The following is a 25,024-nucleotide window of genomic DNA, read 5'->3' on the forward strand; positions in this document are numbered from 1 at the left end:
CCCAAAAAAACCCCAAATCAAAACAAAAAAGGAAAGTAAAATGACAAAAAACATGCACAGGCGCGTGCACGCCCGTACACACAGACCAATTTGTTTTTATGATCCTCTTCCTTATCTAGACAGTCCAGGCTTGGGCCAGATTTGAGTTGGTAAATCCTTCTGGCTAAACCAGGGTAGAATGCAGAAAAAGTATCTAATTCTCCACATTCTTAGGGGGTAGGGTCGAGGCGTAAGTGGGCCACACCCAGGTCCCTCTGTCCCATTGCACAACTACAAGATACGTCTGGGCAAGTCGAAGGAGGAACCCTGCAGCCTCCAGCCCCCCTCTTTCTGACCAACAGGGAACCGAGCAGTCCTGGGGGCCAGGGAGGGTCACCGGCTGAAGACCCGGAGCGGAGGGTGTTAAGTTACAGCCCTGCAGCCCAGGACAGTTACAGCGGGGGCCTAGGCGGGCGGCGGCAGGAAGGGGAGGGCCCATCGGGGCGAGGGGGAGCCCGGGCGCGGGCTTGGGGTTGGGTCGGAAAAGCTGCCTCACGGGCGCGCTCGCCTGCCCCTCCGCTCCCTCCCTCCCCGTGCTCCCCGCCCGGCCTCTCCTCCACTCTCCGCCGCGCCTTCCCCGCGGCAGTGCCCGCAGCGGCCTCGCCATGTCCCAGCCTGGCCAGAAGCCCGCCGCCTCCCCGCGGCCCCGGCGCAGCGCAGCGGCCCGCCACACCCAGGAGGTGAGTGGCGCTCCTGTCCGAGCCGCAGGGCTGGGCCATAGAGGGACCTGAGTCCTGGAGCCACGGGCTGCCTTTTCGGGGCGTTGCCGGGCCTGCCGGGCCTGCTGCCCTTTGCGTCCCATCTCTGGGCAGCAAAGGGCCCGGGCTCAGTGCCTGTCACCAGGCAGGTGGCTGGAGGTGGCTAGGGATTCCCGGGCCTGGGTCAAGTGCCTTGGGCGGGGCTTTGGCTGGGTAGGGGGGCGGGAGGGGGGGCGCGTCGAGAAAAGTTGGCTGGTAAGACACGGGTGAAATGAGAACGAGGATGAAGGGGGAATAAAGTTCTTTCAGGACCCTTAGAGAGAGTGGAGTCGTTTCATTAGCGGGATCCTGTCTTTTCTGTTAAGTCCGTGTTGGCGGGCGTGGCTGCCTGGAGAAATAACACCTCTTCCCTAACTCGCCCGGAGCCAAACCGGGAGGGGCGGGGCCCGGCTAGCGGGGCGGGGCCAAAGCCGGACCCCGCCCCTAGGTGCCTGCTCACCTGGCAGCTGCGGGATGAGCAGAGCTCAGTGCCAGCCAGGTTTCCGCCGGGTGAATTGTGAGCCGGCGCCCCCAGCACAGCACTCCGCGCCCTCGCCGGGTCCTCCGCCTTGCGGATCGGACGGAGCAAGCCGGTTGTCGCCATGGCATTCGCAAGCTGGTGGTACAAGACGGTAAATAGTAGCGGTTGTGCCTGGGCAGGACTGGGAAGGGAGTGCATTTGTTTTGCTGTTCTTGGCATGTGGATGAAGTATTGTCCGAGGTTTGGCGGGGAAGGGGTGGGGACCGACCGGTGCGATCTCCTCGCAGACCTTCAGCTTAGGCTCCGGGAGAGGCCCAGGACTCACCCTCCTGTGGTATGTGCGAGCGCGTCCGGGCGTACGCATGCATATCACCCGCTCTGGTATAATGCATCGCGCTCTCTCGTGCTCGTAAGTTGAATGGAACAGAATTGTTGCTAGAGGGATTCTGTTCCAGAACGTGGATTCCTGAAACTCACAACTTTTAGAGAAAGGTTGTTGGATTTGTATTCGCCAACGCAAAGCAGGAGTGGCTGCTGGGATGGGAAGCAAAGAAAAAATCCGAAACACCAAGGGACAGAAGCAACTGAGATCAAGACCGGTGGGGAGAGAGAAGGGAGGAGACAGAGGAAGAGAATGAGTTCCATTTGTTTAGTGCATTGAATAAACGCCAATTAAGTGTGATCCAATCAAGCTGGCACTTCTGTTTTGGAACCAGGAAGCATGATTTAACATTAGATTGCTTTCCAAAAAAAAAAAAAAAAAAAACACAAAAGTTTTGTTGACAGAGCCAAAATGTTTATGTCCCATTGATTTATGGTGAGAATTTCAAAAAATTAGGTACAACTCTCTCTCTCAGCATGTGATTTGGGGAAAAGCAAAGATGTCATCAGACACACCTTGGAGCTAGAAATCTTGTGTTAGAATCAGGAAACTGTTAACTTATCAGCCAATGAACATTTATGAACATCTACTATGTGCCAGGTTGTACTGCATACTAGCATCCAAGTACATAGTGGAGACCAACACTGAGCTCTTCTCAAATGGCAATGAGTCAACATTTTTGAATCTGTTTCCACATCAGTAAAATGGAGGTGATATGCACTACATAAGGATTGGTGAGCACTAGATTCATACATCAAGATGCTATTGACATATATATTTATGGATTGGGAATTACAATTTCCCTTGAGATATTTCTTTGTGAATGTTTTCCAATACATTTTCTAGGCTTCTTAAATATGGAATTTTATTGATGTGCTAAGAGCAAAAGTTTCCTTTGAGTCACTATTGTCCTAAGGTTCTTATCAAAATGTACCATGTGTATTATCTGCAAATACGGTTGGCAGTGGTTCAGAGTTGACATCAGACTTCTCTTTCCAAACTCATGATTCTCTAAAGGAAATTATGCTGGGTTACTTGGAAGAAAATAGTTTACATTTATGCTTTTAATCCTGTTATGTTTAGTTATAGCCTGACTTTTTGGTAAAACCTCTCTTAGAATCCAATTTGGGAACTATTATAAAAATGTTTTGCTATTAGTAACCTCTTAAAATCAGTAGCATGCCTGTGATCAAGCTTTAACTTTTCCCAAACCAGTGCTGTGCAATAGAAATACAGTGTGAGCCACATATGCGATTTTAAATTTCCCAGTAGCCACATTAACAAAAGCAAAAAGAAGACAGGTGAAATAAAATAAGTATATTTAATAAGTATATTTTATTTAACCCACTATATGCCAGATATTATTTCAACATGTAATCAATGTACAAACCACTGAAATATTTTACATTCTTTTTCATATTAATTCTTCAAAATGCATTGTATATTTTGCATGTACAGCACATCGCAAGTCACATTTGCTACATTCCAAGTGTTCGATAGCCACAAGTGACTAGTGGCTACAGTATTGGACAGTACAGCTCTAAACCATGGGTTCCTAAACTTTTTTTTTTTTTTTTTGGTGGTGGTGGTGGGTGGGTGATCACAGACCATTTTGAGGTTTAGATGAAGTTATGTGACTGTTTTCCACAACAAAATACGCACAAACAAAAATGCCATTTCTCACATAGCTTCAGGGAGTTCAAAGAATTCTTAAAAGACTACCCATAAATCCCCCAAATGTCTGTGGGGCCGATTTATAACATATACACATGTACAATCCAAAATACATACTATATATGCATCTATACATATGCACATATTTATATATAATACACATGTGTAATGCATATATATTTATATAGATTTATGTATGTGTTTTTATCTATGGATATAGATATACATACACAGACATCTCAAAATACTTGTGGTAAATCCTATAATTAAAACATCTTTAGTAGGGTCCTTTAAATACTGGAAAAGGTTGTGCATGACCTAACTTTCAAAGTTTAGGCAGAATAAAAAAAAATAATTAAAAGACGTATCTAAGATATGTTTGTTTAAGAACATGCCACTTATAAAGGTAGTCAGTGAAATATTACAATGTATGTTTCTACATTGAATGTCATCAATAATGCTATTGATTTTATCTTCTGAAGAATTACGTAGTAAACACACACACACAAATCTTGAACAAACTAGATTTGGAGACCATCTGATGAGCATTATAATGATCAAGCATGAAGGAGAGTTAATTTGGCTTATACCAGCAATTGCATTCCTGAGTCATAAGTTGATTCCATTAGGCCATGTTAATTAAAGGTGTGTCTTAGCCTAATTAGACCCATGGACCCAGTGACAGCATGACCAAGGAACCCAGTCATTTGAGAGGCCCCATCATTGCAGCCAGCCTGGGAAGAGTGTCACAAACCTCCCATGGCAAGACAGACCACTTGGCTGCAGTGATCTTTAGGAGTAAGGAAGGTGAAATTTTAGGGCCTGCAAAAGGCTGCAGACTTGTAGTGGGAACACAGAAGTCAAATACAACTTTCCTCTTTGAGCTGGCAATCCCTGAATTAGTTAGCTTCCCATTGCATATAAATCTTTTAAACTAAGAGTAATATCTGATAATATTTTTCTTTAATCAGTTTTGACACTTCTCAGAAAGTTAATTATATTCTACAAGTGCTTTTTAAAGAATGATGTGGCCCTCTGATGGTGGGAACAGTGGGTGGTCATTTGAGATTGAAGGTGGCTAGGTGGTGGGTAATTAGTTCTGAGTAGTTTGTCTCAGCAGATACAAGACTACACTAAGGAGACCATCTTTTTGTTTTTCCCTTGAGGTATTTTTAAGATGGAAATTCTACTAATGTGCTACTAAAAAGTTCTGTTCTTTAAGTTGTCACATTTTCTTTTCATGGAAACTTACCAAGAAAGCTTTGCAGCTACCATAAAGAAAAAGAAGTGTATCAGGTGTTTTCCAGTTAAGAAAAATGCAAACACAACTTCATCCAACGAACAGTATTTATATATTATATAGGTTATCGCCTCAGATGGGAGAGTCAGTTAACTCAGGAGGAAAAAGGTCTGTGGTTATAGTTTCCTGAAAATGTATAGAATTCATTTTGACTATAGAAAACTCATAGAACACAAGAATGAATTAGTTATGGTCAAATATGTTCACAGTTGTTTATTGTACACCTACTATGTGCCAGTTTTGTGCACGGTGCTGTGGGCGTAAAAATTGTGTGGGTGGTCCATGCTGGCCCTTCTGTTGCATTTCTCCTAGATAAAACTATGTGTACATCCTAATGACCACTGAAATGGCAAAAAAAGTAACTATTTAAATTCTCAGGACATCTCCTTTGACTTAGAAAAAAACTCAAAAGGCCTCACTGCAGGTGGATCCTGGAAGCTAATCTGTGGCAGTTAGTTAGACAATCAACACTACCTCTGAAAACTGGACAAAAATTATGTACCTTTAGAATGTCATCTTGGCATGTCCACAAAAATCATAAAATATTAGGAAAAAGACCACTTGGGGTTCAGTGAAACACAGGAATTTCAGAATTATAGCTATATAGTTAATCCTTAATACACATCTTCTTTAAAATATGAGAATACCAAAGAAAGTTACTCGTACAATATTGTGATTTGATATCTAATGTTTTTAGAGGAGCAGAGAAGTATCATGTATTAAAAGCCAGGCCTTTCATTTTCTAAATTTCTTTAATAATTACCCTCCCCACCTTGCTCATAGTGGGCACTCACTGATTTTTTTTTTTTTTAATAAATAAAACCTGCCTCCCACATTTGCCTTCTCCATAAGCTTGGGATTTTCAGTATTAAAACTAAGTAAAACAGCTAGGATTTTGCCTTTGTGTAATTCTAGAGAGACAAATACTCTTGAGCTAAGAGGATTCTAAATTTTTCAAAATTTTTTATTAGGAATTTTTTACATGTGCACAGAAAAAGAGAGGATAATGAGGTCTCCATATACCAATTAGTTGACATCAATAATTATCTTGGTGCCAATCTTGTTTTATCTATTAACCCTTACACCTACCAACACACACGTGCACACAAACCCTTTAAATATATTGTAAAATATAGGAATTGCAAATTTAAGTGTCATCCCTGTAACCAAATTGCCATAGATTGTTGGGAAAATGAATTCTGTATTCCCCCATGTAGTTTATTTCCTTGGGTGTTATATGGAGATGTGAGACTAATATAGTTATGAGACAGAGTAATAAACAAAAACTTATTAGGTGAACTGGTAATGTTCTTTTCTACTTTAGAGAAGGTAAAATGTTCTAATGTTTACAGTCTTAGAAAATGAAACCTTCAAACCTTTTCTTCTCATATTCATTTTGTTGGCACCTAATTTACCACAATCAGATTGATGCCAAGGAAAAAGAAAGGAGTGTAATAATTTTAATTGTACTTTTAAAATGAACTAGACAATGGGCTAGGCTTCTCATTACCGTCAGCTCATTTCATAAATATGCTAGCTCCTGGGGTAGGTGCCATTAGCTATATTTCATGAGGAGAACCTTAAAGTTTAAATTATTTGCCCAAGGTTACATAGCCTTCCAAATCTATGCTCTTTCTTTCCTATCAGAGTTTATCACAGTCAACTAAGAGACAGAAACAACTCTGAGTATTTATTTATTCATTTGTTTATTTATTTATAGAGGCAGGGTCTTGCTCTGTTGTCCAGGCTGGAGTGCAGTGGTGCAATCATAGCTCACTGTAACCTCAAATTTCTGGGTTCAAGAGATCCTCCTGCCTCAGCCTCCCGAGTAGCTGGGACTACAGGGGAATGACACCATGCCCGGCTAATTTTTTATAGGGACAGGGGTCTTGGTATGTTGCTCAGGATAGTCTTGAACTCCTGGCCTCAAGTGATCCTCTCATTGTGGCCTCCCAAAGTGGTGGGATTACAGGCATGACCCACCACACCTCACCAACTCTGAGTATGTAAAACAAAGGGAATAAAATGTAGGGAGTTGGTTACCCAGGTTATAGGAAAAGCTAGAAAGCCAGCAGGGGAGGGTGAGATTAGAAATTGCAGGAAGCTGCTACTGTCCCTAGGCAGGAGGGACAGAGGAAGGAGCAGGATCGCCTTGAGGAAGCTGGAACCACAGCTGAACTGTCCTGAAGGAGATGCTACTGGAGAGGCCCCCAGAGGCAGAGAGAAAGAGGGGAGATACCACCTGGCCCCCACCTCCAGTCTCCTGGCTGTGCCTGCCATTGGCCAAACCCAGCTCGAGGCCCTCCATCAAGTGGAGTGCAGCAGAAAGATCAGCTGCGATACCAACAGAGCAGGGCTAGGGCCAAGGGCAAGGAATCCACCTGAAGGCATATAGGCCCGGGATCTGCACCCAGGGAGACTGTTTAAAGAAAACCCAGGTTTACCTTTTGCTCCTTCTGCTTGTTTGCTGAATAATCTTGTTTTAACAACCAGAATACACACACAAATAGATTTTAAGGTATTCTGTAGGAAATATCAATTTGTACATTGTCTCTTAATTTTTTAAGCTGTTTTCTTGGCCTCTTCCTCTCTTGTCTAATTTCCTGATCTGACAAGAGCAAAAGTACTTCTCAGGGAATATTTAATGGTTTGTGGAAATGTGATCATTCAATCAAGAATTATTTATCATGGTCCCACCACACAACTAGAAGAAAAAGAATATATGATTTACCATCTGATTGGGAAGGCAAGATGGTATACATTTATCAGGTAACAATAAGCAAGAGAGTATACAATAAAGGGCTAATTTGTTTGCTTTACTAGCAAGTAGTCTAATGTGCAGATATGAGCATATGATGTTCCACTAACAGGGCAAGGCTCAGAATTAGAATTAAACGGGAAATGCCGGTGTGAACACAGGGCACTGTGCTCCTTCACTGAGCAGTCAGAGTTAACCCACTGGCCTGCCTGACCCTGTGAACTGCCCCATGGGGGCCGACACAGTGGGGTGGTTTGAGAAGCAGAAACCTCCACTTCCTGTCATGGTGCCCACAAATCTTCCCTCAAAACCAGTGTTTCCCGATCCTGGCTGCATATTGGAATCAGCTGGGGAATTTTAAAATACTATATCCACGCCCAGGCCCCACCCTATTCAAACTAAATATAAATCCCTGTGCACTGGCACCAGTGTTTCCAAAGGCCTCCCAGGTGCTTGCAACGTGCACGGACGGATGGGAACCACCGTTAACAGAGGCTTTCTAATCCTCAGGAGGCCCCTGCAACAAGCCTTTCTCCACGTGTGTGACGGTGGAGTGAGAGCTGACATACCGCTGCTGGGAAAGTCCAGAGGGCACCAAGATAACCTTTTATTGCTTCATCATTTTGCCGCAGCTGTCCCTGGACATGCAGATATTATCTCCATGGCCTTGTCTCCAAGTCGAAGAAAATTTTCAAGTTTTCAAATAATTCACCCATTAAAGCAGATGATACAGTGTTTTTTAGTATATGTTCACAGGGTAGTGCAACCATCACCACAATTTTAATTTTTTTTTTTTAATAAGCAAAGGCATTTTAGAAGCACAGCTTTTGCTACTCTTTTCACAGCTGGATTTAGATTTGCAAAAGCTGTTTTTCTGTCTCCTTTCTTCTTTTATATGAGTAGACGTTTGTTTGATTTTTATCTTATTTTGAGTGTCACGTACCCTTGTCTGTGCGTGTATCTGCGTGTATCTGGGTAACGACAGGGAGAGGCCCAAGTGCTGCAAGCTGGAGCCCAGCACTGGCAGAAGGCCTCAGCGGGGCAGGAGCGCGGGCTCCAAGCCCTGTTGCTCTTAGCTCTTGTTGATTTCCTCACGGGTTTATGGGTTTGCTGGAGCAGACGATTTTAAGCATCTAAATGCTGTCTCCTAGAATGAGGACAAAGCACAGCTATACTTGCCAAATATGTGGTGCTGCTGGAGTGAAAACAGTTTGGAAAATATTCCTTGTTGAGGGAAGACAGGAAAGCCCTTTATCTGATTACTTCCCTGCCTCTGAACTCCTGTAGCACACACCACCTGTAGCCTTCATCTTAGCTCCCATGTGGTGTCCTGTAGAAATTCTTTACTGCCTTAGGGCTGGCTTCCTGTCTTTGGCCTCTCCAGCTGCTAGTACGGGACAGAATTCATAAGTATTGTGTGTTTGACTAATTTTATAAAACAAACCAGTTTTAGAATAGGAAGGTTTTCTGCTTTGTTGATTTTTGTGTTTTTTTGTTTTCATTTTAGAGCACTGGATTGCTCTAAGGCCTTCTTGAGGAAAATCAAAAGATCTCAGCTAGTTTTTAAGAAGATCCAGAGCAGCCCAGTCTCTGGCCCACAGACTATAATACTGACTAACGTGACCAAGGAAGCCTTGTGAACACAGGGCACTGTGCTCCTTCACTGAGCAGTCAGAGCTTACCCAAAGGGGGAGCCCAGTGCTGCACCAGCTTCCTGACCCTGTGAACCCCACCATGTGGTCCCCAAGCGCCCTGCCCCCTCTTACCTCTCCCCACCCACCAACTACATGCAGTAGTAGTAAGCAAAGTTTTCTCTCTTTCCTCTGAGAAAGATTTGCTGCAGGGTCCTGAGCTGGATCAAATCTGACATATATCATTCCCAAATATTTCATTCCACCCCCTCAATTATGTGAAGAGTGCTCAATTATTCTGTAAATCCTGAATTTTAAAATCAGGCACTTTGAATCTCTCTCAGTGAAAAGATATAACTGATTTCATTATTAACCGACCGATGAGTAAGTCCCAAGAAATGATCAAGGCAATGGTCAGTTTATAAAGTTGTTATCTACTAGAAATTAAATGGTATTAGGGAATTCTTGTTAATTCTATTAGGGTGAAAACAGTAATAGGTTTGTATGGGGAAATGTGCTCAATTTGAGGAGATGGATGGTGAAATGTTTTTTAAAGTTTCAGGATGTCTGTAATTTATTTTCCAGTACAGGTATATTTAGACAAATAGATATTCTTGCTGCTGCTGCTGCTTCTTTCTCTCTCTCTCTCTCTCTCTCTCCAAACATGGCAAAATATGGCAACTATGTTAATACTTTTTGGAATCTAAGTGATGGGAATATGGACATTCATTGTAGTATTCTCACAACTTTTCTGTATGTTGGAAAATTTTCATAATAAAAAGCTAGGTTAAAAGAAGGAACTGAAAAATTTAATCCAAAAAGTTCCAAAAAAGTTGGCACTTGATTATAAGTAATTTTTATTTATGTCATACTTTGTAATAGAGCTTTCTATTGAGAACAAATATTTCTTTTGACATCACAAAATAACAATGCTTATAATACCAAATTTTTAAGTTATAAATATAGCTCAGTATTTTTTAAAGCATTCATTACATATATTCCCCCCAAACTATAATTTGGAACCTGCATAATTTTAAAGGATTTTGAGCATTTCAATGGAAGCAAGTAACTGATGATGTTGGTTAATCTAGAGGACTACAGTGGAATCCCTTTTGAAGTACCATCAGGAAACAATTTTTTAATCTTTTTTTTTTTTTTTTTTTTTTTTTGAGACAGAGTCTCACTCTGTTGCCCAGGCTAGAGTGAGTGCCGTGGCGTCAGCCTAGCTCACAGCAACCTCAAACTCCTGAGCTCAAGCGATCCTCCTGTCTCAGCCTCCCGAGTAGCTGGGACTACAGGCATGCACCACCATGCCCGGCTAATTTTTTTCTATATATATTTTAGCTGTCCATATAATTTCTTTCTATTTTTAGTAGAGGTGGGGTCTCGCTCTTGCTCAGGCTGGTCTCGAACTCCTGAGCTCAAACGATCCGCCCACCTCGGCCTCCCAGAGTGCTAGGATTACAGACGTGAGCCACCGCGCCCGGCCTTTTTAATCTTTTTAAAGAAATCATTTATATACCTATATTTAAGGGAGAAAAGACTGTATGTACATTTACCGTGGGATAATAAATCATGATATATATTTGCCACATGAGCAGGAAGCAGAGTGGGACTATGTAGAGAATATGGAGCTTTGCACTGGACAGAAGAGAGTTGGATTTTCAAGTTTTCTTATTTGTAAAATGGAATTATAACACTTCCTGACAAAGAAATGAAGCACTCAAAACAGCAAACACTCAATGAAAGAGTGGATATTGATATTGTTTCTACTTCACCTAATCTGAAAAAAATATGACTTGCAGATAATAAATGGATATGATATCATGATTATAAAATTACCAGTTCTGGAAGGAGACAAATTTGGTAAACCTCTGTCTTTGTAGATCTTTCCTTATCAAATATTATCTGAATGTTGAATGATTATTTTAGAGATGTTTAAAGAAAAATTTTAGTCAAAATATGTTGAACAGAGTTGATTTGAACAAAGAACAACTCATAGGCCAGGCGCGGTGGCTCACGCCTGTAATCCTAGCACTCTGGGAGGCCGAGGCGGGTGGATCGCTCAAGGTCAGGAGTTCGAGACCAGCCTGAGCGAGACCCCGTCTCTACTAAAAATAGAAAGACATTATATGGACAACTAAAAATCTATATAGAAAAAATTAGCCGGGCATGGTGGCGCATGCCTGTAGTCCCAGCTACTCGGGAGGCTGAGGCAGTAGGATCGCTTAAGCCGAGGAGTCTGAGGTTGCTGTGAGCTAAGCTGACGCCACGGCACTCACTCTAGCCTGGGCAACAAAGTGAGACTCTGTCTTAACAAAAAAAAAAAAAAAAGAACAACTCATGAATTGGGTAGTACTCAAAACCAAAAGAGGTTCCAAGAGCTTCAGGCACCCCACCAGCATGAGCAGTGAGCTTTTGTATGCTGAATGTGATTGGCTACAGCTAGGCATTTACCTTATTCGGGTGTGGTCTGGTGGAAGGTTTGTATTTACATAACCAGTTAGCTGGCTGGCTGTTTGTGATTGACTGTCACTCACTTTTTGTTGTTGTGGTTCTTATTTGTTTGTTTGCCGTCAGTTACAAGAAATGCCTTCAAGTTAAGTTTCAGTTTGCTCCTGTAAGGGCTCTGAGTATATAGTACAGAGACAATCTCATGTTGATGGCCTCCTTACTTATTTTAACAGAGATAAGTAATGGTCCCCCCAAGTCTGGCTTTTACAAATGTTTTGTTCACCAATTACTCTAATATTTATCAATTACCATCTAGTTCTGATATATAAGTGGGCTTTAAAATGGTTCCTTTCTTTTTTCAAGATTCATTACTCAATGCTGATTGCCCTCAACCATAGGCAAACAAACCCTTGACTAGGACATATAGGTAAAGCAAGCCCTGTGTTGGGTTTCATCCACCAAGCTATTGAAGCCCGGCTGCTTTTCAGTGGATTCCAATCACTAATCCATGAGAGTGTTTCTTTTGGGTAAGGATTGTACACTCATGAAAGTGATTTACTGCTAGTTGTTCATACAAAGAACTTTTAAGGAAAGATTTCAGCCACATGTTCTGGTATTCCTTGGCCATTTTTAGTAGCATATCTGTTGATACGATTAAAGGGAAAGTTAACTAATTCCATTTAGCATGGTATAGTGGCAAACAACAGATTTTAATCAGAAAAACTGACTTTGTGACATTTTCCCATTTACTAATTATGTGTCCTTGTGAAAAACACAAAATAGCTGTTATTCTTAGTTTTCTCATTCACGAAACCACATGAGCCTCCTTTTTTGTATCAAATAAGAATGTATATGAAATTGTCTTATAGATAATAAATTATCTTCTTCATTGACTCACATATCCAGGTTGTGATTCTTCTTTAGGGAACATAATAATATTTTGTATTTTGATTTAACTGAGGGTGTTTGGGATTGAATCTGATGGTAAGCTTTTATTTTTCTCATATTGGGCTCCCTTTTCCTAATTTCTTGAATATCCCACAGTATGCATATAATAAAATAATTCTTTGTACTCCCTATTCAGGAACATATACTTTTTTTTTTCATTCTCAAACAAATTCAATAAACTTATGACTTATTTTATCTTATCACCAAAACAAATGAGCATGTAAGCTACTTGAAGCTTTTACATACCATGTAAAAATATTTGCATTAAGGAGGAATTGGTTAATAGGTACAAAGTTACAGTTAGAAGGAATAAGTTCAGGTGTTCTATTGCACAGTAGGGTGACAATAATGCACTGTATATTTCAAAATAGGAAAAATTTTGAATATTCATTTGAAAGAAATGATGAATGTTCATTTGAAAGAAGTGATAAATGTTTGCGGTGATAGATTTGGTAATTATCCTGATTTGATCATAACATAATGTATTCATGTATCAAAATATCACATTGCATCCCATAGATATGTACAGTTATTATGTATCAATTAAAAATAAAATAAAACTTTAACAATTGTATTCATCCCCTGTGTCCTAGTAAGAAAAACACTCTTGTTTCTAGACGTAATAAAATCTTAAAGCCATAATACATAGGAGAAGTTGCAGGATGGTCTTTGCCCTTGAGGTTTTATCCTTCTACATTGGTGAATTCTCAGTTGGAAGAACCCCTGGGAATTCCCAAGAGCCATCAGAAGGGACAGGTGACTTGGAAGGTTATGGAGGACCCTTGAGTCCATGCTGAACTCGGGCTTACATATGGCTTCAGATACATCATGGTCCTTAGAGATCTCATCTCCCTGATGAACCAGATGTCAACCATGCTGGAAATTGGGGTTTTAAAATTCATGAGGCATTTTGTAGGAGATGAGATGCGCCTTGGCATCACCATCATCTCTGCATCCAGTTAATTACAGCCTGACTTTCTGGATCCCAAATGAATGTAGGTAGCATCTCTTGATTTTTGAGAGCCACCTAACCTACAGTGGTATAGAATTACCAACATTCTTGGCTAGGCACAGTGGCTTATGCCTGTAATCCCAGTGCTTTGGGAGGCTGAGGCAGGAGGATCACTTGAGGCCAGGAGTTCCAGACCAGGCTGGGCAACACAGTGGGACCCCATTTCTACAAAAAATTTTAAAATTAAACAGGTGTGGTGGCATGCTGTAGTACCAGGTACTTGGGAGGCTGAGATGGGAGGCTTGCTTGAGCCCAGGAGTTCAAGCTGCAGTGAGCAATGATTGCACCACTGTACTCTAGCCTGGTTGACAAGAGAGCAAGACCCTATCTCTGAGAAAACAAAAACAAAAAACAAAATTACCAACATTCTCAGAAGGAAGATTAAAGTGGTCCCTAGGCCAGGCGCGGTGGCTCACGCCTGTAATCCTAGCACTCTGGGAGGCCGAGGTGGGCGGATCGTTTGAGCTCAGGAGTTCGAGACCAGCCTGAGCAAGAGCGAGACCCCACCTCTACTAAAAAAAAAAAATAGAAAGAAATCATATGGACAGCTAAAAATATATATAGAAAAAAAAAATTAGCCGGGCATGGTGGCACATGCCTGTAGTCCCAGCTACTCGGGAGGCTGAGACAGGAGGATCGCTTGAGCCCAGGAGTTTGAGGTTGCTGTGAGCTAGGCTGACGCCACGGCACTCACTCTAGCCTGGGCAACAGAGCGAGACTCTGTCTCAAAAAAAAAAAATAAAATAAAAAAAAAATAAAGTGGTCCCTAGTTTTTAAATTCTACGCATTTAGCTTTGGGGATTTAAAGTCACTATTATCTTATGTCATCTTGCTTTATTAAGAATTTTTTTTTTTTTTTTTACAATTTTATAGCAGGTCAGTGAAAAAACCAGTGGATCGCCTTCCAGACCAGTAGAAAAGAAAGGATCAGATGAGGTAATTTCATTTCATTTCATTTTCTCTTCCTTTTAAACTGTAAGTTCTGTCTTGAAATATTAAATAATGATGTAGCAAAGAGCTTCTACTGGAATATTGACAAATTTAGTTTTAACTAAAATTTGATTCAAGAATATAAGTGGAAATCATTAAAAATAAATAAAAACTCAAATGTTCCCGGGAAAAGAATCTTTATAAGTAGTTTCCATTTAGAAATAGAATTCAGCTATTTGGAGTGTTTTCCCTATAGGAATTGGTGAATCTTAATTGTTTTCTTGGTCAACATGGCAAGCATAGAAGGGAAACCAAATGCTATAGTAGAAAGGAAAATCTTTCTTCATGAGAGTGCACCATGAAAGGAGGACAGTGGCAGCCTAGATTAAGCAGTCTTTCAGGTTTGTAAACAAAAGGAAAAGAGAACTATTTTCATTTTCATTGATTCTCTGGAAATACTAGTAAAACCAAATCTCCCCACTTTGAGATGGGTTTTCTTTGAGGCTGTGAATTTCTCCTTTCACTGCCTGACACACCATCACCTGCGCTGTCAACGTTGACCTACTTCTCTATGGAAGGGTCATGTGAAAGTTCTGTCGTTCAAAAGGGTACTGGATTTGCCTCCCTTCGGCTGCTTTTTATGTGTTACATCTCAATAGACATATTCATTTTCATTCAGTAGAAATTGTGTCATTTCCAAGTTATAAAAATCACATAGGAAGGTCCTGAAAGGTATATGAAAACTTAGAAAGTGTAAAGTGATCATTTTATTTTTCTCTACATTATGCATTAAACAGGTGTTTTTAGAAATTTAGTTCCTCTTCCTGCTTATTTTTCTGTAGTTTCAAAATATTCAATATGTAAGGAGGCTGCAAAGGCAGAGCCTGTTATGCATTCTGCAATGAGATTTACTCTTCAGTTTTCTACCATTGTTCCCATTACCAATACTCACGAAAATATAATTTAGATTATTACTTACCAAGAAAATTTATAGTGAGTTTTTTATAGCCATAAATGGAAAATGTTTCTTTAAAAACAGAAAATAAAAGTAAACTTACATTAAAATTTCATCCCGTTTCTTGGTTAAATTATTAAAAAATAAATTTCCATTTGAAAAACCAAAATTTTTCTTTTTTACTAGGATAAAAATTTATGTTTGTTTATACCAATCATTATGAATTTGTCAAGTCCATCTCAGATGTAGAGGAATTATAAGACCAAAAGTTGCATGGACCAGCAAGCCAAAGATAAAATGACTAGAGAGCAGGAAAAAGAAAAATGGAAACATTCAACATCAGCATCTTTAAATACAGTGGAATAAATAAGTCTTTCCAAACCTGCAATCAAATCTATTTAAAGTATTTGACTGACACATCTGGCCACACTGGAGGAGTGTGAGCCTTTTAGCAACATATTTCAGTGAAGTCCTGGGGAATGAAATTTAAAGCACAAAATGGGCCTGATCTCACAGAGCCAATTTTAAAAGCTTCCAATTTCACCATGGCTATATTTTTATGAGTAGAGAAAGGGAGATACAAAGAGAAGAGATAGAAATTGTGCCTTAAAGGAAAAAATATTTGGTACATTTTCCTTAGCTAAACAGCATTGGTGGCATTCTTTCCCTCGGCATTTACATTTCCTCCTTCTAAAATGCATGAATTAAGTATTGAATGACTCAAGTATTTTTTTATTTTTCTTACTTTTTTGGTTTTAATAAAGTTAGCCTTTTTTTTAATCACAAAAGTGATACATACTTGTGAAAAATAAACAATATCACCGAGTCTTACCACTTAGTTGTAACTACTGTTACAAAATTTTGTGTGTATTCTTAATATGATAACATCACGTATTCATAATCATATATGCTGACTTTAGTACTTTTAGTAATCATACAGCTAAAATATAATCATTGAAGAAAATTTAGGAAGTACCAAAGAATTTAAAGAAAATAAATACCATCATCTAGAAGTCTAGCACCTAGAGGTAAGCACTATTAACATCTTGGTGGTTTTCCCTTTGCCTTTTTTTTTTTTTTTGAGACAGAGTCTTGCTCTGTTGCCCGGGCTAGAGTGCAGTGGTGTCAGCGTAGCTCACCGCAACCTCAAACTCCGGGTCTCAAGCATTCCTTCTGCCTCAGCCTCCTGAGTAGCTGGGACTACAGGCATGTGCCACCATACCCGGCTAATTTTTTCTATATATTTTTAGTTGTCTGGCTAATTTCTTTCTATTTTTAGTAGAGACGGGGTCTCAATCTTGCTCAGGCTGGTCTCCAACTCCTGACCTCGAGCGATCCTTCCGCCTCGGCCTCCCAGAGTGCTAGAATTACAGGCGTGAGCCACCACGCCCAGCCTGTCTTTTTTCCTATACATATATGTTTAGTGAAATATTGCATAGCCCAATGTTTAATCAAAGATAACAAAGGAACACTATTAACATTTTAGCCTCTACTTAAAATGACAAAAAAAAAAAAATGCGCTTCATGATAGATAAATCTTTTCCAATTAAAAAAAGGCCCATCAGTGTGTGTGGCTTTTAAGTGCATAGAACATCATTTTTCAAGTACCTTGGCATTTGATATGGCATTTAATCTGGTCATTATTTTGTGTTCTAATTTTGAGGGTAGGGGGACTAGACGATCACATTTCTGTATGGAGTCTGACCATTCAGGAGAGAGAGGGTCTTTCAGGAGTGTTGGCTTACTGTGTTTCAGATGCTCAATACAAGTGGTTCACCAATTGTGCTTTTCAATACAGTTCCACTGGCTTTTTATAGTGGAGATGCTGCCTAGATTTTGGCATTTAATTGACTTTCTTTAGTGTTTAGTAAAGTTATATCCTCTTCTATGAGAAGATAAGAAAATAGAAACTGCTAAAGAGAATATTTATACCAGGAATTCTTGGAATTAACTCATAATGACCGTGTTTAGCTTCTTGAATCAAGTCTCTTCTAGTTTGCTTAGGGTACAACCTGTGAAATGGCTTTTCATTTTAGACTCTGTTCTACATGTCATTTGGGTATAACTCCTCATGTGTTTTAACAGAGGTACTTGAGGTTTACGAGTTTGGAGATCATCATCATGGAGCATTCCATGTCTCCTCTTTTCTGGGATTTTTCTGTGATTCCTGGTACATTTGTCTTCGTCTATGTGTAGGTCATCATGAATAATTTAGGTCACTGCTTGCTTTTGTATAAGTGAAACTGGTTTACATAGGTATTAGAATTACTTATGTAGAACCTATCAGATAGTTATTCATGAGTAGTGCATGAAGTTAAGTACAAAACCCACAATTATTATAAACACCAGGCATTATGTAGACATTATAACAGTCAATCCATCCTAAGACACAAATTTAGGTTCAATTCTGAGAGAAATTTAGAAAGTTTACAAAATTCAGGACAAATATTTTGTGCCAGTCTGAGACCACAGTAAAAGCATCTTCTTCTCATCTGTTGTGGAAGCTTTGAAGAGCCACATTCACAAGCCAGTTAATCTGCTATGGAGGCAACATATTATACCTGCTGAGGGCAGGCTTCAGAGTCTGACTGCCTGGACTTGAATGCCAGCTTTGCCACTTCCTAGCTGTGTGTCCTCAGGCAAGTTACTTTGCCTTACTAAGGGCACTTTTCTCATCTGCAAAATGGGGATAATAATAACTCCTACGTAAGAGTTAATGTGCAGAGCAATGAGACCATCTATATGAAGTATCTATAACAGTGTCTGGGACATAAGAAGTGTCTATAAGTGTTAGCTGCTGTTGTTAGCATTATTGATGTTATTTTATTATTATCATTATTAGGCCAACAAAGAGAGCTTGATTGACAAAAAAGGTGAGACCCTTATTGATTTCTAACCATGGTATGGGACAGGACTTGAATATTTGATTATATATTACAAAGGCTTTCCTATTAAAAAAGAAGGAAATTTTGTAGTTTGTTAAGTTTAGACCTTTCTTTTAAAACAAACTACATATGACAGTCAGAAACATATGCCAATAGCTAGAAAATAGAGCTACATACATCACCATTCAATGGACTGTTTTATCAAAAGCTAAAGATCTACCTTAAAAAATATGAAAATAATAAGCCTTTAAATTAAGAATCTTTATCTGGGTTCTCAGTTCTGTTCCATTGGTCTATGTCTCTGTTCTTGTGCCAGTTCCAAGCTGTTTTAGTTACTATAACCTTGTAGCGTAGCCTGAAGTCTGGTAAATTGATGCTTCCCAATTTGTTCTTTTTGATTAAGATTGCTTTTGCTATACGGGGTCTTCTCTGGTTCCATACGAAGTGTAGAATTATTTTTTCTAGATCTGTGAAAAATGATGGTGGTGTTTTAATAGGGAATGCATTGAATCTGTAGATCACTTTGGGTAGTATAGACACTTTAACAATGTTGATTCTGCGGACCCATGAGTGTGGGATGGTTTTCTATCTGTTTACATCCTCTGCTATTTTTTTCTTCAGTGTTTTATAGTTCTCCCTGTAGAGGTCTCTCACCGCTTTAATTGAATATATTCCTAGGTATTTTATTTGCTTTCTTGCTACTGTGAAGGGTATTGAGTCTTTGATTTGGTTCTCAGTTTGACTATTGTTTGCACATAGAAATGCTACTGATTTGTGTACATTGATTTTGTAACATGAGACTTTCCTGAAATTGTTTATCAATTTCAGTAGTCTCATAGCCGAATCTTTAGGGTTTTCTAGATATCAGATTATATCATCAGCAGAGAGCAATAGTTTGACCTTTTCTGTCCCCATTTGGATGCCCTTGATTTCCTTCTCTTGTCTGAATGCTCTGGCTAGGACTTCCAGCACTATGTTGAATAGAAGTGGTGTCTGGTTCCAGTTCTAAGTGGGAATGCTTTCAATTTTTCCCCATTCAGTATGATGGCTTTGTCATATATGGCTTGTATAATTTTTAGGTAAGTCCCATCTATGCCTATTTTGTTAAGCATTCTTATCATAAAAGGGTGCTGAATTTTGTTGAATGCTTTTTCTGCATCTATTGAGAAGATCATATGGTATTTATTTTTACTTCTATTTATGTGTTGAATTACATTTATAGATTTGTGTTTGTTGAACCATCCCTGCATCTCTGGGATGAAGCCCACTTGATGTGATGGATTATTTTTTTGATAAGCACCTAAATTCGGTTTGCTAGGATTTTGTTGAGAATTTTTGCATCTATATTTGTAAGGGATATTAATCTATAGTTTTCTTTTTTTGTTTTGTCCTTTTCTGGTTTTGGTATCAGGGTGATGTTGGTTTCATGAAATGTATTGAGGAGGATTCCTCCTTTCTCAATGTTATGGAATAATTTAGAATCCTTATTCAATAAATGGTGCTGGGAAAATTGGATAGGCACATGTAGAAGACTGAAACAGGATCCACACCTCTCACCTCTCACAAAAATCAACTCATGGTGGACAACAGACTTAAACCTAAGGCATGAAACTATAAGAATTCTAAAATAAAATGTTGGAAAACTCTTATAGACATTGGCCTAGGGAAAGAATTTATGAAGAAGACCCCCAAAGGCAATCACAGCAACAACAAAAATAAATACATGGGACCTGATCAAATTAAAAAGCTTCTGCACGGCCAAGGAAACTATCACAAGAGCAAATAGACAACCTACAGAATGGGAGAAAATATTCACATGCTACACATCTGATAAAGGGCTGATAACTAGAATCTATATAGAACTCAGGAAAATCAGCAAGAAAAAAATCAAACAACCTCATTAAAAAGTGGGCAAAGGACATGAGCAGAAACTTTTCAAAAGTAGACAGATTAATGGCCAAGAAACATATGAAAAAATGCCCAACACCTCTAATCATCAGGGAAATGCAAATCAAAACCACAATGAGATATAACTTATCTCCAGTGAGAATGGCTTTTATCAAAAAGTCCCAGAACAATAAATGTTGGTGTGGATGCGGAGAGATAGGAACACTCATACACTGCTGGTGGGACTGCAAACCAGTACAACCTCTGTGGAAAGCAATATGGAGATATCTCAAAGAGCAACAAGTAGAACTCCCATTTGATCTGGCAATCCCATTACTGGGCATCTACCCAAAAGAAAAAAAGACTTGCCATAAAAAAGACATCTGCACTAAAATGTTTATAGCAGCACAATTCACAATTGCAAAGATGTGGAAACAACCCAAGTGCCCATCAATACATGAATGGATTAATAAAATGTGGTATATGTATTCCATGGAGTTCTACTCAGCCACAAAAAACAATGGTGTTCTAGCACCTCTTGTATTATCCTGGATAGAGCTGGAGCCCATTCTACTAAGTGAAGTATCACAAGAATGGAAAAACAAGCACCACATGTACTCACTATCAAATTGGTATTAATTGATCAACACTTAAGTACACATTTGCAAGTAGTATTCATAGGGTATCAGGCAGGAAGGATGGGGGAGGAGGGGCTGCACACCTAATGGGTGCAATACGCACTGTCTGGGATGGGCTCATTTGTAGCTATGACTTGGATCGTGCAAAGGCAATATATGTAACCTCAATGTTTGTACCCCCATAATATATTGCAATAAAAAATTGTCTCTGAAAAGATTTTACCTTATGGCATATGGAATCAGAATCAAATATTAACAAAATATTGAAGGAATTGAATGGAAGTTAAATTCACTGACTTCGGCATAGATCATGAATCCTAGAAACCTGATGGACAGATCCATTAAATGTTATTCCAGAAATATCCTGTTTAAAGTAAAAATGTTTTCATTCTTCTATGTAGACTTTATAAACTTCTCAACGATAATGGAATGATTGGTTAAAAAGGGATAATAACCTGAATACATGCCCAAAGCAAGGTACCTGTCTTGTCTAAGGACTGAATATGTATGATTCTTGTCACAATGTCAACAACACTTTAACATATAACAATGTCTATACTAGTTGTCATAGCCTTATAAAAAAATGGGAAGCAAAACTTTATGGCAAGTTGAAATCACAAAGTCGTTCATGTTCCAAGCAGCGTTATTACAGAATGCTTAGTAAATATGTACCATAAAAAAAATCAAAAACTCTCTATTCCTCATTTTCCCGGACGTTACATGGATAGATAATGCAGTGATCCTCAAGTTGTAACATACCTAAGAATCCCCTGGAGATAGTATAAAAAATTCAGACTTCTGGGCCCCCTTCCCAGCAATTCGATTCAGATTTAGATCTAAGGTGGGACCAAGGAATCAGTATTTTTACTAATTACCCCAGGTGATTCTTCTCCTATGCCAGTGGTCTTCTCAGTACATTTTGAGTAACACTGAAATAATTCTTACAGACTGCCTAGCGCACGTAAGCATTTTTTCTTTTTTTCTTTTCATATTTTCTTTTTAAGATGAGCCCTCTTCCTCCTCGCTACCCCACTTGCTCTACCATATTCTGGGGATGCCTGGCTCTAGAGCACATCAAGAGACCTACAGTTTCAAAGAGTCATTGGACCACGTGAGGGGTTTTGGTTGGAGGGAGCAGGTGCTGGTCCTATATCTTCCCACTTCTCACAGGACTTTGTCCCTTTGATTATTCCTTCTTTCCCTTCACTCTTTATTTAATCATTCCTCTTTAGGCCACATATCAGTTCAGTCTTCTTCACAATAAACTGTTTTAAAATATTTCCTTTGAAACTGCCCAAGCTCCCGTCTCATCTTTCTTTCAAACCCTCACTGCCAAAATCTTGGTTGAAATTACTGAAGAAAAGAGTGTAGAGAGAGAAGACAGAAATGAAAGGCAAGTGTTGATGAATGTCTACATGTAGGAGACAGGAAGGAGAAATAGATGAGTAAGTCAAAGAAGCAGCAGTCAAAGGGGGAGGGGAAGCTGGATGCTCGGGGTCATCGGTGGGCAGAGTGGAGGAAGGAGTAGAGAGTCACAGAGCTGACGATGTTGATGCTTCCAGAGTGATGAGGGCTGAGGCCAGGCCCTTGACTGGAGGTCAGGAGAATGTCCTCTTCTGAACTGTTACTGTGGAGTAACAGATTACCCATTGTACCATGATTATGATTGAGAGGGTGCTGAGTGAATGGAGATTCTGCTTACATGACTCTTCTTCCAGTGTACATAGATTTATGTAAACAACAGATGAAGCAAAAAAAAAAAAAAAAAATGAAGTTGAAATCAGTGATTATTTACACAGAAAAAAATAAGTATGTAAAGAAAAAAATTATGTATCAGACCAGTTAAAGAGTGGTAAGGCAGTCTTCATTTAGACAATTGCTATCGATGTAGGGCCCGCCACAATGGAGTTTTGCAGTAAGGGAGAGAGACTGTGGGGGTGGCTGGTTTTTCCAAGAGGGCTTTGTAAACATTGGCTCCTTAAAGTCAACCTTAGTTTTGAAAATTGGATTCTTCGCACATCATTCTCAACTATGACATTCTAGTTAGTCAAGGCCTTGGTAATATTCAACTCTGAATACAGTAAGTTAAAGAGGGGAGTTGGTAGATGGAAAGTCACCAAGAGGAAGCATCAGGGTAAGGGGGATTCTGGCTAAACTGACCTAACAGGATTCCTGCAAAAGGTAGGTCAGGGTGATCAGACACCTGGGGGATGCTGGGGGATGAGGGAACCTGATCAGATATCATCAGGGGGTGATCAGATATCAAGGATGGGGGATTGTGGCTACCATGACTTAGCAGGATTCTTGCTAAAATTGGACAAGGCAGAGATAGATGAACAGGTAAGTCCAAAAGTTGAGGCCTAGTTGAAAAAGAGCTCAGAGGAGCCACACTAGAGTTTGGTAAAAGAAAATCTTTGTCAGTGTGATGGGGATGCTTTGCATGTTAGAGATTTCTTGGTACTATTCTCTGCCAGTTTTTTATGGGTAAATGGATTTACTTTTCAATTAATCAATATCAAATAAGACAGACATTATTTGGGAAGAACTCACAAGAGAATTCTAAAAATATTTCATCCTACTTGTTAGGATTCCAGACTTCCTGGTATATTATTCACATTAGGGTTGGCATCTCTGGGCTCTCTCTTTTAAAAATCAAGCATCTGATTCCTAAAATGATCTAATTTGAGCTTCAGGAGAAGAATTTTTGGACTTTAGCACATTCTAGTAACTTAACACTTTGAAGTATGAAATCTGCAAATTCAGTTTTAAAGAAAAACATTTCTCTTATAGGAAACTGAGAGCTAAAACGATCTCATGTTCACATTCCAGTTTTGGTTTCACTTAGTACTTGGGATAAAAATTGCTTCTTTGGATATGATTTTGTCACTTACTTTTTTCCTATTTACTTTCTTGATATGGTGAATAGTCTCAGTGTACTCTGAAACTATACATTTATTTCACAGAATAATGAAATAGAAAGCTGAATAATGAATTTAAAAGATAATGATGGTACAAAGAGGAGAGGTTGCTGAAGTATTTGTTAGATATGATATGGTGGTGTCTGCCTGAATGTTAAACATGTGGTTCAGAGGACACCCAGTGGATAAAAGTAGGTACTCCTTGTTGTGATACAGTGTTCAAAAAATTAAGGAATAAAATACTTCTTGCCTCAGCAGTGATCACCTGGTTGACTTTGTTTTTCTGAATGAGCATAGGGGTGTATGTGTGTGTGTTAGGTATGTGTATATTTTAAGAAGAGGTTTGGTTTTGCTCTTATATAAATTTTCTTTGAATAAAAACAGACAAATTATAAGATTGAAAATGTTAAAAGTATGATTAAACTTTTCCTTTAATAAGAAATAAATTGTATTTAGAAATGTGAAATAAATGGCTGAGAGTCATGAATAAGAAAAACAAACCTTTTTGACCCAGAAATTTCAATTCGAGGAATTTTTTCCAAGTGTATAATCAAAGGTATATTTGATGACCTATATACAAAGATATTTATCATAGCTTTATTTGATAAACTAAAAAGTAAACACATGGGCTAGGCACGGTGGCTCACGCCTGTAATCCTAGCACTCTGGGAGGCCGAGGCAGCGGATCGTTTGAGCTCAGGAGTTTGAGACCAGCCTGAGCAAGAGCAGGACCCCGTCTCTACTAAATATAGAAAGAAACTATATGTCCAGCTAAAAATATATATAGAAAAATTAGCTGGGCACGGTGATGCATGCCTGTAGTCCCAGCTACTCTGGAGGCTGAGGCAGGAGGATCGCTTGAGCCCAGGAGTTTGAGGTTGCTGTGACCACGGCACTCTAGCCCGGGCAACAGAGTGACACTGTCTCAAAAAAAAAAAAAAAAAAAAAAGTAAACACATGTATAGAAGTAATGAATTGATAAAATTATGGCACAAATGTAGTGAAGAAGGCATCTTTAACACCATGCTTTGAAAAACATTTAATGGCAGAGGAAAATGTTTATATTAGGTAGAACTTTTTTTAAAATGTGAGGCCTACAATTCTATTTTGTAACATAATATGTTGTACATATTTTTATATTTATAAAATAGAAAAAATAACTGAAAGTAGTTGTAAGGATTTTGAGTAATTTATGTTTCTTCTTCCTACTTTCTCTTTATCCTAAATGTATTTTTTAAATCAGAAGAAAAAGAATAGTAAACAGCATAGATAATAAAAGATTAAGGTCTTTTAACAATGATTAAAACTAAACTTCTGCATCTGTTTGCTTAGACCTTAGAGGAATATTGTGTATTTGAGCTTTTTTACTTGGGAGCCCCAAGAGGTATTTTTAGA

The 25,024-nt window shown here is 39.2% G+C and overlaps 1 protein-coding gene across 7 annotated transcripts in view; it reads left to right on the top strand.

The window, feature by feature from the left end:
- The first annotated feature begins 574 nt into the window (after positions 1 to 574).
- The window catches only part of CAST (calpastatin), a 106,956-nt gene continuing 82,506 nt past the window's right edge, over positions 575 to 25,024 (top strand). For 2 of the 7 annotated variants that reach the window (XM_069492366.1, XM_069492371.1), the window contains exons 1-2: positions 576 to 719; positions 14,290 to 14,352. In XM_069492366.1, coding sequence (XP_069348467.1) covers positions 645 to 719; positions 14,290 to 14,352 — 138 coding nt within the window. In that variant the 5' untranslated portion in view covers positions 576 to 644. Of the gene's footprint in view, positions 720 to 1,294; positions 1,409 to 14,289; positions 14,353 to 25,024 lie in introns of those variants that run through there. The other 5 variants (XM_069492365.1, XM_069492370.1, XM_069492367.1 and 2 more) reach the window with 4 other exon arrangements.

The sequence above is a fragment of the Eulemur rufifrons genome, chromosome 17, assembly GCF_041146395.1.
Source record: "Eulemur rufifrons isolate Redbay chromosome 17, OSU_ERuf_1, whole genome shotgun sequence".
Taxonomy (NCBI): Eukaryota; Metazoa; Chordata; class Mammalia; order Primates; family Lemuridae; genus Eulemur; species Eulemur rufifrons.